At 37.0% G+C, this 20,000-nt stretch overlaps 1 protein-coding gene across 5 annotated transcripts in view; it reads left to right on the top strand.

Moving 5' to 3' along the window:
* FOXP2 (forkhead box P2) overlaps window positions 1-20,000 on the top strand; it is a 436,438-nt gene that overhangs the window by 365,814 nt on the left and 50,624 nt on the right. For all 5 annotated transcript variants that reach the window (XM_049814074.1, XM_049814075.1, XM_049814073.1 and 2 more), the window contains 5 exons: window positions 4,837-4,974; window positions 6,152-6,349; window positions 7,865-8,030; window positions 14,446-14,659; window positions 16,271-16,375. In XM_049814074.1, coding sequence (XP_049670031.1) covers window positions 4,837-4,974; window positions 6,152-6,349; window positions 7,865-8,030; window positions 14,446-14,659; window positions 16,271-16,375 — 821 coding nt within the window. The remainder of the gene's footprint in view (window positions 1-4,836; window positions 4,975-6,151; window positions 6,350-7,864; window positions 8,031-14,445; window positions 14,660-16,270; window positions 16,376-20,000) is intronic.

Below are 20,000 nucleotides of genomic sequence, written 5' to 3'. Positions count from 1 at the left end.
ATGTAGATAGATTAATAATAATAAATTAAATTCCACTGTAAACATGGAAAACAGGAGTCATGATACAAAACGGGTTTATCTTTGTTACTTTGTTATTCTTCCTGTTGCGTGTGTCTTAGTGTTTCTCTATTGATAAATGCTAGTACTTTGTACCATGATCTATATTTTTCGAGATGCTTCAGAAGCATGTAACCTTATCTAAGGTGTATAAAATCGGACAGTACATATCGTCCATCTAGGGAGATCATTATGTATTCTTGTTCGCTAGGTATGAACAGCTTACAACTACCACTCAGTTCACTCTCAGCTCTTTTTAATATCGTAAAACCAGAAAGATTTGAAAGGTTATTATTATGGTAGACACTCTATGCATTACCAAAGTAGTTTTGCAGTAGTTTCTTCTTTTAAAATAATTGTTTCCTGCTAAAGAGCCTGATCCTGCACTGGAAATGTGTGGTTTCACACCTACATTTATTTTTAAAAGAAGGATCCTACAGAGAGAAGTTTCTCCATTAAATGTTTAATTACACTTCTTTCAATAAACCAGAGAGACTTGTCTTACTGAACAGTTCCGTTCTCAGATCTGCCACTTAAAATGTCATGTGACTTTGGATTAATTACTTAAAGGCTGTGACTTGTTTCCTCTGTCTGTAACAAAGAAATAATTCCTACATACCTTGAACTGGCTCTGAATGTGACTAATACATGCGATTTTGTGATTCTCCTCAGAAGCACTGAAAACTAAGGTCAAGTTTTGCATGTAATTTTCATTATCGATATCTGACTTTCAATATAAAAAGAACTTGGAATAAAAATAGTATGTCTCCTTTGGTTGTATTTGGTTTTAATCAAAGTCAGATTGGTCAACATTTCTTGAAAATGCGTGTGCCGTTTTCCAAGGCTTCTAAAAAATGCAAGAGCTTACTGAACGTGCAGGCTACTTATGCTGCCTTCCATTTGTGCCATTAGGAATATGATTTTTGTAGGTAACATAAAAATATAAATTTACATGATTCCTGTTATCGGCTAGTTCATAGGAGCAATAGATGAGTGTTTACCTGGCAAGCTTCTTTACAGGTAGAGCCAATTTTTTCATGTATGACAGAAGAGTGGTGTTAAATAGACAAGCTCAGCCTCCACCACTTCTCTATTAAATTGCTCTCGGGAAAAAACAGATTTGTTATTTTTCAGATATGTTATAAGTTCTGTCTTCATTTCTGCAGCCATGTTCATCTATTTAATATCCACTATCAATGTTTTCATTCTGCGTCGTAGCGCTTCTTTTATTAGTACAGTCACATATAGTAGTAAAGCAGTTTACACTTGGTTTTGCCTGAAATGCTATTTAGATGTGTTAAAAAAATTGTTTACATATCTATAGTTTTATTTAGTGGGACTTGTAAGCTAATCCAAAGAAATGGGGGACAGCCTGCATCAGAAACATGAGAAACTCCTCAAAACATGAAGCCTCCATCAAGGGCTGTGTCATGGAGCCAACAAATTTGCGTGTTCTTCAGAGGCCGTCAGACCCATTGTGTTTTGTAGGGTTGCTGTACCCGGTCATCTTCATGACAGGGTTGGGAGTTCAATTTCTTTGAGGACAACTTGTAACAAATGGGTTACAGTCATAAATCACGTTTCACTTTGTCTCTTTGGTTTTTCATGAGAGGTCTGACCTAGAATTTGTTGGTAGTTTGTAGCCCACTCAGACGAACCACATCATTTAATTAGGATCATATCTTTTCACTGGGTCCCTCTACTGTCCTCTACCTGAACTGACTTCAGGTACACTGAGAGATTTCTATGAAAAAGAGTCAGAGTTTGCCTATTCAGTACATTTTTGTAAAATCAGATCAGAAATCTCGAAAAATGCAGACACTAAGCCAAAGAAATATATCTAATGCACATAATTGGCCACAAAATAGCAGGTTTCTGATGGTCTTCTGACCCAGATAACACAGTGACACTACACCAATAAGAAATAAAGTGCAGTCTGGTGTATCACTGAAGGCTGTGAAATGTACCAATTTATATTACCTAATTACAATTAGAGAAATCTCTTTGCTTAGTAAGTTTTGCTAATTTAAAATTCAAGCAGTTTTCAAAATGCCTTGTCCTTTATCTATGAGAAAGAAGATAGTTATCAGGTATGATACACACATATGGATCCTCGCATAAAATTCTGTTAAAGGCAGTATTATCTACATAAATATGTATTTTTACTAATGATCTTGACTGCCAGTTCTTTTCATGCTTTTGTCCATCATCCTGAAAAACAGGTGTATTAGGTTCTCCACTTCAGGCAGTTGGAAGTGACTCTTGAAAAATACAGGAAAAACAAATTCAGAGAGAAAAGCTCTTAGAGTATACCTCAAAGCAGGTGTTTCCAAGTATAAGAGCAAGTACGTAGTCAGGGAGATTCGGAGCAGATAGTGGAAAAGCTAGCAGAAATAGAAGGGGAATTTATATTTCAGACTGAGGAATAGAGGACTCTTGTGGCAGCACGAGTCTTACTGCACATCTTACTGGCTAGAGTCTTCAGCACAGAGCATGAATAAATCAGTGCCACTTACAGGGTTCGGCTGATTTTCACTCTGTTTAGATCAGAATTTTTACTTGTGTATTTGAACATACACAAGCCAGGAAAGATCGAAAGATAGAGGGGATGTATAGGTAAGAGGGGAACCGGAGTAACAAGTGTGCAACACCTTCACCATTTGCTCCATATTATAATAGTAAGCATGTAAGTGTTAGGGAAATTCTTGCAGGGTTTAAAGGTTAAAGGTAATGGTTTAATTGGGAAGGCGTCCATCTTCCTTTCTGCCTTCTCATTTCTGTGTGACATGTGGTAGTTGAATAGCATCAGCAAGGCAAAATTGTTACAAGAAGGCAAGTTCAGATCTCATGTAAACAGAGGAAATTCTTATTGACTTCAGAGGGAATTGAACACTGACTGCAGTCGGTGAATTTTGCTCTTTGCTCATGCATCCCAAAGTTGTAAAAACTTGTTTGTCCGGCCCTTGGGACCAGACTTAGGATAAAACATTATCACATAGAGATGTGGTGTTTCCAATACTACAAAACTTCTAGGTGTCATCAAGTGTAACAGCCAACATTAACCATCTGAAAGTTAGATGTCTCCTCAAAGTGAGTCTACACTCAACGGAGAGAGACAGGGACATTCAGAAAGGGATTGGTCCTATGCTAAAACAGATGCCTAAACTAGATCAGATAAACTTTCCTTGGGATTTCCTTACTCTGTTGACTACAGGAAGGGTCTAGTGATAGCTGAGATTAAATTCCTCCCCTCTAGTGTCCGATTTTGAGTGGAAGTCTGGTTTGTCTTTTCCACTTGTATTTTCGAGTAAGACCTTCAGAATTTTTATTCTTACAATTCATTTGTTGTTTGCAAAACATTATCAGACTTTTTAATAATGGCTGGTACTTTTACTTTCAGACTCTTAATTAGTCGATATTTTATGACCGTAATTTATGCTGCGATGAACTGTGTGAAAAGTGGTATTCTGTGTAATAGATGAAGTAATTTCTTCTAAAAGTAAACTTCAGCAGACTTGTATTTCTTTTTTCCTCTAAGTGTTACATTTATACAAAGTCTTTCGGGATAGATTCAAGTAATAGAAATATTAGAATAGGTTTTCCTCTTAAGGTTTGTTCATGATTTATTTTATCAATAATAATATTATTTTTGCTGATTTACAGAAAGCTGGAATGTCCTACAAACATCTTACAAAGCGGTATTTATATGCCAGCTTGCTATTATACACAGAAAAAACATTTGAATTTTGCTAGACAAGCGAGTGGCTGCTTTTTCATGGATGGAAAACTTGGCCTGCTGACAGCTGTTCGACTGTGTCCTGCTTAGCTCGAGCAATGGTTTCACACAGTGTGTCTGCTGCAGCGGCTCAGCGCATACCTCAGGCTCTTCCACGGGACTTTTCTCTCTTACATATACAACCACGCATACTTGCTGTGTCTTTCCCACTCACACATACATTCCTGAGAGCATGTGTGTAGGTGGGTGTTTATGCATATGTAGACGCTTCATCTCAGTGTATAGCAAACAGAAAATAAAGCCGTGTCCAAAACGGCACCTACACAAAAATGCATTCTTAGAATTTAGTGGACAAACTAATGATCTTATGACAAGGCTTCCCAACTTCCAGTTTTCAGTTAGGAGTGACCAACAATCCATTTCTTTCTGCAGAGACTGGGTGACTGGGGTGGCAGCCCTTGCTCTGTACTCCAATATGTCCGTGGCATTTTTTTCCCTGTATAAATCAGACTTCCTTCAAAGACTAGCCGAGCAGGAAAGGTTTTCTTATACTGAAGTGATGTATTACGCAAATATTTTTCTAGGCTAAGTGTCTTCATTGTGTAAAAATTTACTGCTTTAAGATACTTATTTTGCTGTCTGTTTTAATTGTATCTTTTGAAACAGTCTCAATAGATTTTTCTTTTCGTAACATTATGACACTTGATAAGATGATTGATTATGAAGTGTTGAGAGCCCTGCCATGTGATCATTTATTTTTAAATACACATTTATACTAGCCAATGCTTAAATTTCTTGCAGGAATACATAAGAGATGCGAAACATAAAGCTTGAGTCTGATCGAATCTGATGCCTCTGGAAATAGAATGCCACAGTACTGTGGTCTTAAAATAACAGATTCTGACTGAAACTGGAACTTTGCAGTGATAAATATTATGTAAAAAATTATGGTCCATCTTTGGTACAAAATAAAAAAGATGTACAGCTGTGGTGCAGGCGAACTAAAATGTGTTTGACGATGATATCTTTCTTTCCCTGTGCAGGTGCCTGTGTCAGTGGCCATGATGACTCCCCAGGTGATCACCCCTCAGCAAATGCAGCAGATTCTCCAGCAGCAAGTGTTGTCTCCGCAGCAGCTTCAAGCACTTCTCCAGCAGCAGCAAGCAGTTATGTTGCAGCAGGTAATGTGGGTTACCTGCTTTGGACCGTTAGCACAGGGCATTCGCACAAGTGTCAGCCAGATTTCATGGGTCTTATTTTGTAATGTTTCATCGCTCATTACGCCAAAAAGAATGAAAATAAATGCGAAGCTTCTCAGTCTTTAAATTTCTTGTTTTAATTGCAGAAGTGTGAAATTGTGATTTTGAAACATTAAATATTATATTAAAAACAGCAGCAGCGGCAGTGGCAGATGCATTACAAATACCGAACAAATTGATATTTAAATTTTCAAGTGCTTAGGCACATTTTAATTGTAGACTTGCCAAAGGAAGTGCAAATAGAGTTGTAGATAATTGTTGCTTTAAAATTCATAATACTGTAGTGCTCCCTTTAGTCACATAAGTGGTATGCGGTTATGAAATTTGAACTTAACAGCTTGTTTCATCATGGGAAAAAGGGTTTTTTTGTTTGTTTGTTTTTACATCCAAAAAATTTGTCCCAGATAAGGCTAAAAAGAAGGAGGAGATTGCTGTTTCCTTAGCACAAAATCTGGCGGCTAAGTGAAGAATCCATGAACTCGTTATTCATACAATAAAGATAGTGTCAGTGATCAGTACCTTAGTGTAACGCAGAGTGGATTTTTGGTTTGGTTTAATTGTCATACAGAAAATGATGTGTCTGTCTGTCATAGTCATAGCTCAATCACTGTATGTTTAAACACTTTAATATCCAGTACTGTGATCATTACAGGCAATTCACCTTCAGTTGTGAGTCCAGCATCCTGCTAAAGAGATTGACAGATTAATTACTTTTTTCCCCTAAGAAACAGACAGTTTAGTTTGGCCTTAGTGACTTGTAGGTTTCTTGCAAGTGGATGAGTACAGCTTCTGATTTGTTATATAGGACATGTGAGGAACTTAGGTATAGTTATTTGAGGAGTTAATTTGGCTCTTGCATTCCCTTTAGAATACAGATTTTCTATACCCTTCTGTTTAGGATATTTTGGAATCTGCATTGGAAAATTTCAGAACCGCCTTGGAAAAAAATGTATGTAGATCTGCCTCTTCAAATCACATTTTTTGTTATGAGGTGATTCTTAATGGCTACGCTACCATATGCCAATCTAGAAGAGTTTAGGAGATTTATAATACTTGAAACTTTTGCCTTTATTTATTAAAGTCAAAATGGTTTATTCAGCAACAACTACAAGAGTTTTACAAGAAACAGCAAGAGCAGTTACATCTTCAGCTTTTGCAGCAGCAGCAACAGCAGCAGCAACAGCAACAGCAACAGCAGCAACAACAGCAGCAACAGCAGCAGCAGCAACAGCAGCAACAGCAGCAGCAGCAGCAGCAACAGCAGCAGCAACAGCATCCAGGAAAGCAAGCAAAAGAGGTAGGAGCTGAGCCCCTTGCTGATGCACAGTAGCCTGAGCTGTCAGAAGCTTGGAAAAGACAAGAGCAGTTTAGAGTTTTTTCCCGTAGCAAGGATGCGGCTATCAAAGATTTGTTTTTACGTTTTTACTGGGCTTAATATCAGTGCCGGTATAATTCTCCTGCTCCCCTTTCTGAGACATAGGATTTGAGCAGTCTAGTGCTGCTGTCGTCTAATGTTCGCTAATGAATCCGAGTGTGCAAAGAACAAGCTGTGTGGTGGACACCGTACTGATTATCTTGTATTCAGAGGCAATCTGTGGTGGGGAAGGAGCCTTACTTTCCTCAGTGGCACAGCTCAGAGAGCATGCAAATTTAGTCCGTGGCTGAAAAAGAGCGATTGAGCGCAGATTTCAAAGTCACAGGCCCCTGATTAATGAACTGCTACTGTAGGTTTGGAGTGGCGAGTAGAAAGTTACAGTTTGATGTGCTCATAAATCAACCTGACAAGCGGGTTTCTCAGGCCTAGCTTGCACTTGTCAGCAAACTGCATCAAATATAAACATAATACAAACAAAACATGTTGAAGCAGTTAAATTGATCAGCAGGTATCCTCGACGTTGTCTTCAAGCTGCCCATTATGCAAACGTAGAGGAAGCAGTTGTGACCTCCTGAGGCTTTGTTTCTGTTTGGATTTGTGAATAGAATTTCAGACAGCCATCAACTACGGAATAGAAATTGCTCCCGTATTTCTCCGGAGGCTCTGGGCAATCCACATGACTTGCTCCATTATGCAGTCTGTTTTCCAGTGAGCGCATCAGAAGTTTCTCTTTTCCCCAAACTAGAAAGGAAAGGTCTTCCACAACAGCTTGTCTTCCTCTGATGTGTGACTGCCTTCTCATACCCTCCTGAGTCTTTGCAGACTCCAGTTTGTCTTGAAATGCCTCACAAAATTGGAACTTATACTTTTGCTCCATAATAGGGCACTTCGTTGCCTTGAATGCAATGCTCCTTTTAATATATTCCAACAAGAAAAGAGAGCGAGCTAACAGGCCAGTGAAATGAAGGCTACATCCCAGTTTACTAATAGATCACTGGAGACCACGTTCATGGGCCACTGCAGACCAAACTTAGTCAATTGGAAAAACAAGAGTGCCTTCGAATCACAGGCTGCTCTAAAGAGTTACACTTCTAGCATAGATAAATTTGTTATCATCTGCCATGAGCTGGGCTTTTTTTTTTTTTTTTTTTTTTTTTTTTTTTTTTTGAAACAGCTGTTATATACTTTCTCTTGACCCTTTTCTTCAGTGTGTCATTAAGTATATCTTGCCATTTTCCCTAACACCTAATAGCTTGAATGAATATAATAGAAAATTTCAAACGCTTTCACTGCCTGAGTATTCTACAAATAGCATTATTATTTAATAACTGAGATTAAAGGGAAAGAAGTTGATTTTACGTTTTTGGCTTTCTAGCCTTCACTGCACACTTTACTTTTTGCTGCATTTGCTTTTTTTCCCCCCCTTTCTCTTTGTAGCAGCAGCAGCAGCAGCAGTTGGCAGCCCAGCAGCTTGTCTTCCAGCAGCAGCTCCTCCAGATGCAACAACTTCAGCAGCAGCAGCATCTGCTGAACCTTCAGCGTCAGGGACTCATTTCCATCCCACCTGGCCAGTCTGCTCTTCCTGTCCAGTCTCTGCCACAAGGTATTCGAGTAATACGTGATTGGAGTAATTTCTAATTCACAACTTTTTCTCACCGTTCCGTTTGCACCCGAACTTCAGCAGTTTCCCATTATGACACTTAAACATACTCTATTATTAGAACTTTATTACTCATATTACCAAGGTTTCTTGAGGCTGATAAATTTTACTGCATACTTTTATGGAAGAAAACAGCTTTTGAGTGTTTTTTCTTAGATATAAGATGCATATTTATTAGCCTTATGTGCTGAAAACAATATCTGATAGCAACACAGTTCAGGCACCATTGCTTTTCTCTGAGGAATTACATAAATCTGATTTAGTGGAAATGTTATAATTTCATTTAATATAAGCGAACAGAGAGAAAGTATATCAGTGATATTAAAGCCATTCCAAAACTTACTTTTTTTTTTTCTTTTCTTCTAAGAAAAGAAAGTGTTTGGTATTGAAAAGCATTTCGAATCTTCAATTTATGATATGTGAATTTAGGATCAAACCTTGGGATTAATTTTCTTTGCTATTCCTTTGTATTAAATATGCTAAATATGACAACAAGTTTTGAAGGTGGTTATTCCAATAGTAATGAATTATGACTGACAAATAACAGTAAAGACTTTCCGGGGAAAAAAATTTCCCTTTCTCACTTTGATCAAGATTTCTCAATGCTGAAAGTGAGCTCAAGCTCTACTACTTGACACAAACACATTCATGGTTGAAAGAAAATAGGCCACACACTTTCGAAAAGTAAATTAACTTGAAGATAAATGCTGCTTACGTTTTACAGTAAGGCCAAAGACTTCCCATCTTAAGGACTCTCTCTATAACCTGAGGTATGTGTTTCTGTTTGTGTTACCATAGAGAGGTGAACTAAACGTCTGTCATAAAAATTGCACAATACTCTGATCTCTGACACTCCAGTCCTGCAATGAGCATTGTTTAGACTGTGTTCATGACAGGTAACATTACTTTTAATTGGTCTTTATGCATGTATCTGTTTCCTCCACCAGATAACTGTTATGAAGTTGAAGCTTCAGAAATTAGATGAGCAAAAGCAGAGTACACAGTATATAGACAACCGTGTGGACAAAAAAAACCCCAAAAGACAGAAAAAAGGCATGAGAAAGACTTACCCACTAAAAACCTCATTCCCTGGAAAGCAGGGATTCCAAATAAATGTGTAAATTCCATACATTGTGTTGTGTGGAAAAGCTATGAGACAAGCATATCTAAAGTTGTAAACATTACAACAACAACAAAGAGTCCTAAGTAAGCTATCACACTAAATGTTACTATTTGAGAATAACAGTGAGGAGGCAAGCTGATTCATGAATTTGCACACGTGAGACTGCTAATGCTGGTTTCCTTTTGTACAAATTCACATTGGACCAGAATGGAAAAAGGGAGTTGAAACACAACCTCCCTCCAAACAGCTTTACCTTCTGCAACCTCCTCTTGTGCCATCTGTTGCAAGAGGAATTCCTCAGGTTTTCTCTCACATTAAGCAATCCCCATAGATTTCCCTCAGCACTCCTACCCAATTGCATTGATATTCATTAGTTTAATGCAACACATTCATCCACTTCTAGTAGAAAAACATAGAAAAAATACCTTTTTAAATACATTTTTAGGAGAACAAGTAAACAGTTCTTTTTAAGAACTTTCTTTTACTCAGAGAATTAAGCGTAACTGAAGTCACGACAAAAAAGTCTGATACTAAAGAAATAAAAAAATACAAAGTTTTACAGTTAAAATATATCTGGATTGTTCATTTTAAAGTAAATTAATCTCTTATTTGCTTCTGCCTTGATACTTTTTAATTATAATGGATTCCATTCAAGTATTTAATTCTTCCATTTTTCTCTCCTAGTTCCAGTATCTACTGTGTATGTAGGGTTCCTTTAGATACACAAGTTAATTTATAGGACCTGGATTTTTCATAGCCCTGATGTGGATGTGGAAACTTAAAAACATAAGACAGCTTCCTCCGGAAAACCTCCCTGCATCTCCAGAAAGGCCACTCACTTTGTGCCAGGCAAGGTGACGTTAGAGTGGTGAGGGTAAGAAGGAAAGTCTGTCCAGCAAGATGCTAAAACAGAGAGAACCAAATGCAGAGTTGTGACCAGCTCGGAGTTCTTTCTGTGCGCTTCTCTTACAGCACATTTTGTCTTTCACAGGAAAATACAGCACCCAGTCCAGTTCATGATAATGTAATGAAGATTAATAGGCTTCAGATCTGTTGAGGCTTTCTCATAAATCTTAAGTTTACACATCCAGATGCACCCAAATATATCCAATATTTACAAATCCAAGTAGTACTTACTAGATTTAACATAGATGACCATGCATTGGGGTTTGCGTAAAAGTAAGAGGATCAAACCTCCTTTGTTTTTCTCATAAAATTTAGCAAATTTTATGACAGACATTTTCTGTGGCAGTGTTAAATTAAACCTTCAGAATTTATTTAAGTTAATACACACTGGCTGTGGTAAGAGGATGTTTTTCTCCTTCCACTGTGCTGCAAGATGTATAATATGGTTATACAGAAGGGTTTACATATGTGTAACACAAGTATTTTTATATGCATCCCTTTAGATTGCTGAGTTACTTGGATGACTGTAACAATGAGAGAAACACAGGGGTATTCATGTTTATAAGTTACTGGTCAAAGAGTCCTGCAAACCACAAATTATTAGTGACAAAGAGAACATGGGGTTTGTGTTTGTTAGTATGGAAAGACATAAATTCCAAGTACAGCTGTGAGGTTTGCGTATATAAACAGTATTTGCTCCAAATATAGTTGCTGCCCTTAAAGGGCAGGAATGTTTACCATGTTTTCTTGATGGCCAGGTATAGCAAATAAGAGACAAGAGGTGTTGTAGCATTTACTCTGTGACAAGATCTTCACTATGCCATATTTCAAAGCCAGTGGCGTGCTGTGAGTTACTTCCACGTAATGCTGTATTGATGCTAGCTAAATGCAAAGGACTGCAAATGACAACAATAAAATAAAATAAAAAAACCCCAAGCCCAAAACCCTGGGGTTTGATCAGACCATGTAGGAAAATGAAAAACAGATGCATGGATGGGTTTTATAAGTGGTAGTTTTATTAAGTATTTATTTAAACATAAAAATAGAGTAGATAGTGGTAAAAAGAGTTATAAAACTAGCCTCAAAATCCCAAAATTCTTTTTGGGGGTAAACTGCATCGCAAATCACTATTTGCTCTTGTCATCGTAGTCCCTAATTTGTATCCCACTCTGGATTCTCTTCCTGATCCTTTCTCCTTTAATGTAGTGTAGAGAGGGTATTTTGAGGGTTATCACAACCTGTGAAACTTTAAAACTTAGCCTGCTTTTACATCGAGACTAAAATATCTGTCAGCCATTTTACAGGTCTCTTGTAAAATGGGAGTTGGACTTTTTCAGACACAGAAACTACAAAATTGCCATAATTTACAATTAATTACAAATCCGCTTATTAACTTTATACTTTTTAAGTGCCTGCCCTTAATCCTTTTATCCTAAAAGGCAGCCTTTCAGAGTGCTCTGAAGAAGTGATAAAATTAACCAGCCTGAGCCCAGAGAGAAATTTCTTTCTGATTTTAAAAAAACCTCTAGGTGAGCTAGGCAGCCTGGAGACACAGCTCCATTGTAGCTTCATGCAGAGGAAGGGGCTGCCCAGCAGTTGCCCAGAGGGGCAGGGGACGCCCGCCCGTGGGAAGGACCGTTCCTCCAGCCCTTCACCTGGGTTATGGGCCGGCTCTTCCTCAGCTCCCCCAGCGCCCAAGGTTCAATGATCTCCGATGAACATTTTCTCGCCGCAAGACACAACAATATGCTTGCCCTCTCCTTCTCCAAACGGATGCGTTTAGTCTTGGGGTTTATTTTTTTTTTCAGTATAAGATGAGTTTATTTTGTTCAACAGCAGGAAGAAGGGAAGCCTTTGAAGTAAATAATGTACTGGGTATATCACGCCGCCTAAATGAATACATTACGTTTCATTTTGATATGTGATTACATTTGCGGGTAACTGTTATTTACCACGCTAAAATGGGTTATTTGCAGTGTTGCTGGAACAAACTTTGTGAACACAGCAGTAATTACTTACCTTCATTAAACAATTACAACTAGTATTACCATCGCTCCCGTTACCCATCTCTCTAATGCAGTAAATTAGAGCCTGGCTTCTTTGCTTGCTTCCTTAAAACCTAGCTTTTTGCTGTACAAATACGTATAAAGTCCAGTTTTAAGACTTACATTCCAATCAACTCTTTTTCGCTTTGTCAGTAACTGAGTTTGCCAATGGGTGTTGCTATCTAAGGTAGAGAAGCAGGACACAAAATAGTAGTCTAAAAACGAGCTCCTTTCATAATTTAAAAAAAATTAATACCTTCCAAGCAATTTGTTTCTACACTACCTCCAGAAATTATTATTCCTGTAAATCACTACTAGTCTATTTTTTAATAGCTTTGTATACCTCATGGTGAGACAGCTATTGAGAAATACTAAGGAACTTACTGTGCTTTTTCATAATTTTTTGTTGAATCCATTTTAGTAGTCTGAGTTCCTATGTCTGCAAAGTAAAACATTGTCTAATAAATAGATTTGCCCAACAATGAAAAACAGTCTATATCTTTCCAATATATCTTGTTTACCAAACAAAACTATCCTCAATGAAAAGTTTAATGAATAGATACATTTTAATCCTTCTCTAAAGGACAATAAATTTGAGCACTTTCATAAAATAAAAAGAGCAAAATTTTAATTCAGACAACATGAGCATTTTGAATGGTTTTCATTCCAGCCGGTCTAGATACCATGAGCATGTCTTACCTAATTTCTCTTGTTAAGATGAGATACAGGAGACAGAATTAGATTTTAAGATACCTCTGGCCCAAACCACGTCAGGCTGAAAAACCTGGCCCTGAGACCAGATCTTTCACAAGGAGCTCTCTGGGCTTCTCATTCTTTTCTACATTTAATTTAGTGTTCTTCAAAAGAGAGATGTCAAATTTATAAAGACTGGCAGTGACAGAAGGTGTACATATTTCTGATGAACTCTTCATCTTTCAAAACCTGAATTTCCTATCTTAGCTGCATGTTCGGTAGCAAGATAAGAGAATGCTCACAGCTCTTCTCTTGCCTGTCTTTTGGGAGTCTTTACTTCAGGCAGAAGCATATTGTAATGGAAGTTTCCATGACTTCGTGCAAAGTGCTCAACTCGAGCCAGACAACCCTAGCCCGTATGTATGAATGCGCTCTATGAGACATTGCTATTTGTGGCCAAGGATGAATCCTGGAAACTACAAGTTTCCAGGCGACAAGTGGAGTAGAGAGAAATTTAAGCTCTATCTGCAAAGATCTGGTGGCTAGACTCCAGAATAGCACTGCGCATGTAGCAGAGAAGTTTGAGAGGCTCTTCAAATGTTGTATGGCTGCCCATCACCCCAGGAGACTGGTGACACAGAATCTTCTTTCTGCTAGCCAAACCCTCCAATTCGTTTTCCACAGTAGGGCTGGACAAAAAAAACAGTGGAGGAATTTGATGGTCTACACTACATGTAATTTCATCTGTGTAGAGGGAGTTGTAAATGGGCCAGTTTTGTTGGCTTTCTAGTTGTTTGGTGCCACTGAATGGTACCAAAGAGATTAAGTGGTCACCAGTATCTAGCTCAGCACTGTAGTGGTTTTGTTCTTCCAAATAGTCACTTTGGTTTTGCCTCTTAAGATACATTTTTAAACGGAACAATTTTTGAAAATACTAAACAGGACTAATGAATATGTGGGTGTCATTAATTAAAGTCAGATGCATTCTGCTCAAATGTTAAACCTGGTATGATCTCATTGATTTCATTTTTGTCTTCTGATTTTTCTCCTTCCAGTCTTCTTCCCCCGCTCCCTGCTCTTGTTAAGTGTTTAAAGAGAATATCAATGTTTGTATCCTTAGTGTAATATGTTCTTTTATTTTCCATTACATGTTTGATTAAGAGGAATTATAAAACCTGAGTTAACTGTGGATGCATTGAGTTATGTTTCCGTGTCAAGAAACGGTTTAAGCAGACAACAAAAATCTTGTCCAGAAGTATATTTAGGGTTGGGTTGGTTTTTTTTTTCTTCTCAAGAAATCATTGCAAGTTCTTTGTAGCTTTCACTCTTTGATCCTTGAGCAATGTTTTCAGAAGGAGTATAATAATATTAAAATTGGTGATTTCTAATTGACTGTTTATAACACAAGAGAAGACAGTTAGATTACCTGGATTCTGACAGAAGAAAAATGAACTTATGTTTTACTACATGTTGATTGTGCTGGAAAAACAGCATCAGCTTTATTGTTGGCATTAATCCATTAATAACACTGAGCTCATTATATGAAACTCTTTATTTTGTTATATTAGTGGGGCTCTCTTTCATTTTATAGCTGGCTTAAGTCCTGCTGAGATTCAGCAGTTATGGAAAGAAGTGACTGGAGTTCACAGTATGGAAGACAATGGCATTAAACATGGAGGGCTAGACCTCACTACTAACAATTCCTCCTCTACTACCTCCTCCACCACTTCCAAAGCATCACCACCAATAACTCATCATTCCATAGTGAATGGACAGTCTTCAGTTCTAAATGCAAGGCGAGACAGGTAATTCTGACAAGATTTCAACTGTGCTTATCATTTGACGTAAAGCTGTTGTTTAACACCATAAGTCCCATTATTTCCAGTCACAAGTAACACTTAATACGGGTTACTTAAGAGATCGTGGAGACCTGATTTTTCAGAATTGTTTATCAAGAGGGCATCATTTTCAATAACGCTGTCTACTTTTGCAGATGCAACAACAAGTACCTGCCCGTGGTTTTATAACACAGGAACTTGTGGTTGTTTTGGTGAAAATTAGAAATCCCAGAATAGACTGTGCTGGTTTAGAGGTGTCAATGCAGATTTGGGGGCACTTTTGTAGGCACGTAGTTTCATTCATATTTGAGTTAACACATCTGGCAGTCAGGCCCTTACTGTTGAATCACACTGCTGGTTTCACAGAAAATGTACATCTATCTTAGTTGTCAAGGCTGTAATTCAGTACAAAGATTGTCTGTAAAAAGTGCTTTAAAAATTAGTACATTAAAGCAGTTCTCATATTGTTTGTCTCTCTTGTGAAGAAAACCACGGAATTTTCCTTCTTATATGCACGACAGTAACGCAGTTGACACATTTCATACAAAATTTCAGTGGCGTTAGTGTAATACACTGGAATTCAACCATATGGGTAAAGTTAAAATAATTTTTCAGACATATTGACAGATATTCTTCACTGTTCCTTATTTTCGAGTAATGCATTAAATGCTTACTAGAGTACAGAGTATCTGTAGCACTTATTAGTAAATATATTAGTATAGTCAGGTGTAGATGATCTCAATATAAGATGAAATTTAATTTGTATCTTCATAACCTAAATTGTAAATAATGGTATTTTCAAATACTCCATTTAATTATTTTAATATTTATAATAGGAGACTATAATTTAAGTGTCTCTGGTCCTCATATGACTGTGAGAACATTTTGCTATCATTATCTTCTATTATTTAAAAACTGGCACTTCTCTGAATACCTTTATAGTAGTACTCTTAGTATTTATTACTTTTATGATTATATCTCAGAGAATGGTTCTTTGCTTCAGGATGTGTAGCTGATGCCCACCTCCATGGGGCAATCCCCTGAATTTCTTTGGTAACTGTATGTGGATGAAACTATTGCAGAGGTTCCAAAAAAAAGACAGGGAATACAGCCGGGGTTTTTTATGAAGCCAAATAGCTAATAGAAGCAACTTTATTTTTATACACATTTAAGCAGAAAATTCAAATATTTTGTAGTAACGTTCACAGTATTCATAAATTCTGGCTGTCCGTCTTCAATATTTCTTCTCAGAATTGATCACTTCTGAGTATATTTTTTATTTATAGGTAAATGTTACACCAAGGTCATATGGCAGAATTAGCATATGGTATTATACAGTCATCTTATTTTTTCATCCTTTATTAACAGTCATCTTTGGCTCTATTTCTTCTCTAATTGGAACATCATCTAGCCTTGGCAGTTGAACTATTCAATAGAACGATTAAATTTTTCTGACTGCTCTGAGCTAAATTGACCTGTTTTGACCTGTTTGTCACTGATCGTAACCTGACAGGCGCTAGCAGCCTCCAACGATTATGGCTTTTGAGATGAATCTGATGCCTTATTCTTTTGCTGCAGCTCGTCACATGAGGAGACTGGGGCCTCCCATACTCTCTATGGTCATGGAGTTTGCAAATGGCCTGGCTGTGAAAGCGTTTGTGAAGATTTTGGACAATTTTTAAAGTAGGTGGATTTTTATTCATTGGTACAGGGTTGTTTAAGGCAAGGGAAAGAGAAAGACGGCAAACAAAGTTTTACTGTAAATCATGTCAGAGATTTTTTTTTTTTGTGTATTCCAAGCAACTGGATAATCGAGGCTATCTGCAGAGGGTCAAATTGTTATCCTTTCTTTCATGTCGAACACTTCTGCAGGCCTTTCAATAGCACAGTGTTTAATCCTCTTATTATCCTTTTCTGAAATGGAGCCTCAGAAAATTTGAAGAGATGCTTTAGATTGTATATTGGATAGTAGGGGTATGAAAAAGCACATTTTAAATTCTGACAGTTTGTGTATAGTGGGAATTCATGTGTATAGTATAAATAAAAAGGCACAAAGGACTAAGCGTGACCATTTAACTCCCACTTGCTAATTTATTTTTGCTTTTACTCTTGTACGTGCACAAGATACACAGAAGAAAAAAACACTGTGAACAGGTGGGTTTGCACCTTTCAGGACTGAACAGTGATGTCAAAAGTTTTCACTTTCAGGATTTGGTTTTGCCAGCTATCATCTAAATCAGAGCACTTAGAAAATAAGTGACACAGCTTTTGCTTTTCACCTGCAGCTTCAAACTACAATGGGTTTCTGCATTTTTTTTCCTTTTTGTTTTTTTTGTTTTTGTTTTTGTTTTTTAAGTAGCTACTAGGATTTTTGTGTTCATTTGAATTTTCAACAACAGCACTGGTTTTCTACCTGTGTACATTATGGACCGGTCTTTGTCAGAAAAGCCGTACTCATTTTGGCATGCAATAGATCTTAATGGAAAGCTACAGATAGGCTTATATAGATGAGTAACTTCAGGGGCTGAGACTCTTATGTTGTCATGGTGCAGCTAACAGGGTGAATGAACTGTTTCATGCTTCATCAACAATTAAGTTAATTAGCTCATTTGAAATTGCACTGCTTTGTTGCCAGGATGTTGGCAGAAACATCAAAAAGATGTGTTTACAAATGGTAGACTACAGGGTATATAACAGAAGCACCTTAACAGCAGACCATAAGTACTCAGTATTGCAATAACTTTTATAATAGAATTAGAGCAATACTTTTCGTAACGTATTTGCAATGCTTTCTCCATCTTTCATGCTGTCTTTCAGTTTTAAATGAAGTAACTTACACTGACTTGCAAATCTGAGGTAGGTATCACTCCTGATAAATTTTTGTTTATCAGTGCATTAAGTGGAATGTCAAAATAATGGCTTATTGTTGGAGAAAACTGTATAGGATTTAAAAGAACCTGATATACCTAAGTTTGTATTAAAAGGAAAATGAAATCTCCTAAATTCAACATAGTATTCTAAGTATTACTAATGGTAAATTTAAACTCATTTAACTTAAGCATTCTTCTTTTCAAGAAAAACTACATTTTCTAAATATGTCCATCCGTCTAGGCTATAGTGATGCTAATTCTGGGGGCAGACTTTGCACATCCATTATGTCAGGTCTCTTGTTATAATCCACGATCACTAAAACCATTTTGATTAAGGCGGTGTAGTGCTAGGTTTACAGATGCTCTTGCTTTCCTGAACCAAATAACCCTGGAAAATGTGAAAGCGACATATAACATCTTGATAATTCTGGTGCAGAGTCAATCAGGGTTTACAGCAGTGTCATGGCTTTTTGTCCTATACACCAGCAAAAAATGTCCACGAACATTTTATTATTTCTTCTTCTCATTCAATTCTGTCTTCTATGCCCTTAAAATAAATAAGAAGTCACGGTGCTGAATAGGCGAGGTTGTTTATGAAATAGAAATATTCCTTCATTTTACACTAGCATTAAGATGGAAATCAATACATAACCTTGCATTAGATTCTTTAGTACCTTTTCATGTTCACACTAATGCAAAATCCCCATTACAATTAAAAAACATTTTCTTTCAATTAAATATCAACTTTTAGTCCAAAGATTGACCATTTTTCCAACCCATTAACTTTATAGGGGATGACAGGACTAATGGCTGTAGTTTTCAAGGCTTTGCTCTTAGTCTAATCTTTGTTACGATGTTTTAGGTTCCCTGACTTGAAACAATATGATACCTGAGTTAAGAGAGTTAATGCAAGTATACTGTACCAAAATGAAACATTAATAAGGTACACTACCCCAGCCTAGTAGTGTGTATTTCTGTAATATGCTTATGACAACTTTGAAGAGTGCCTGGTTTATGAAGTGAACTCCAACTTCTTGTGCTCAGAAAATGGTTTACCTAGCAGATTGATGTAAAAAAAAAAAAAAAAAAAATACTGTGCAGAGCATCTGAGAAGGAGGATTAAGACAGAAAACACTGCCTTTGCTTCACTTTCCTAATAATGGAAAGGATTTAGGGTGAAGTGACAAATAACTTTCAATAAATGACTTAAAGCCGCAAAAGCCATTTTCACCTTCAGTTCTGTTTATCCAGTATGAATTGTTTTTATTTTTAAGATAATTTGAGGACATTCCAGTTATCTAGAATTCTTTCGAGATATTCTGAATAGCTAAAGAAGTTAAACATTGAGTGCCGTGGTTTAGATTCATATTTGGAAACATATGCATTGGTTTCAAGAAAGTGCAGCCAATCTTCTCCATAATATATTTCTGTATGTATAGAAAAACCTAATCCCGTGTCTTTCCCTTGATATCCTTCAACTCTAGACACAAACCTACAGTTTATATTTTATGGAGCAATTTTCTGTCTTGACAAAATGGTGTTAGATTACAGTTGCTCATGCACGCAAGATCAGTTTTGACTATTTGGTAAAAACAACAGCTTTTGGCTTAAGAAATAAAGACAGATCAGAAAAAGTCATGACATAACCAGAAAGAAGATGACAAGATTTAAACAAAATGCCAGGGACTGAAACAATAAGAAGAGTGACAAAAATGCTTATGAAAATTCAGAATTTTGCTGTGAAACAGGTGTTGACAGAAGCTAACCATTTTGCTGGTCTCTGCAGGAGGAACCCAGTAGATCACTCAAAGCATTTAATAGTAGTTCTTCATGATGTTTTTTTAAATATCAGAGCGCAATAATATATGACAAAACTTCAGTGTATTTTGTCTGCAAAATTAATTATCATTCCATTGGTCCTAAGTCAGTCTGAGTAGGAAGGATTTGACTTTTAGAGCTTAAACCGAAAGGTTTACAATAAAACATTCCAGCCAGCAGACAAGTGTTCTTTAACCTGCATGCAGCAGACGCCAGCAAACATAACACAAGCTACAGTACAAAGACGAGTAATGTTTTCATCTGTAGAGACAAGGAGAAAAAAAAATCATGCTAGAGAAGATAGGCCAGCTTTCCAACAGATTGTGTTTATTTCTGGGGCAAGAGAGCACATTTAAAAGTCTACAAAGAACAGTGACCGAGCATCATAGTCAGGATGACAAAACCAAAACATAGACAGAAATAACTTAATGAAATATAATTAGTGCTGTATAAAACTTGCTGTGGTTTTTTTTTTTTCCTCTTTCAGCTGCACAGTGATATACAGCGTTATGTTCTTTCTTATTTAGCGTGCATTGTCCCTTTTTTGTTGTCTTTGACTAGGTGGTGTGGCTGTAAAATTATGACCTCAAGAATCTTCTTTGAACTTGTCAGATTGTTGT

Source organism: Accipiter gentilis, chromosome 11 (genome assembly GCF_929443795.1).
Source record: "Accipiter gentilis chromosome 11, bAccGen1.1, whole genome shotgun sequence".
Taxonomy (NCBI): domain Eukaryota; kingdom Metazoa; phylum Chordata; class Aves; order Accipitriformes; family Accipitridae; genus Astur; species Astur gentilis.
This window is presented reverse-complemented; position numbering and strand designations above follow the sequence as displayed.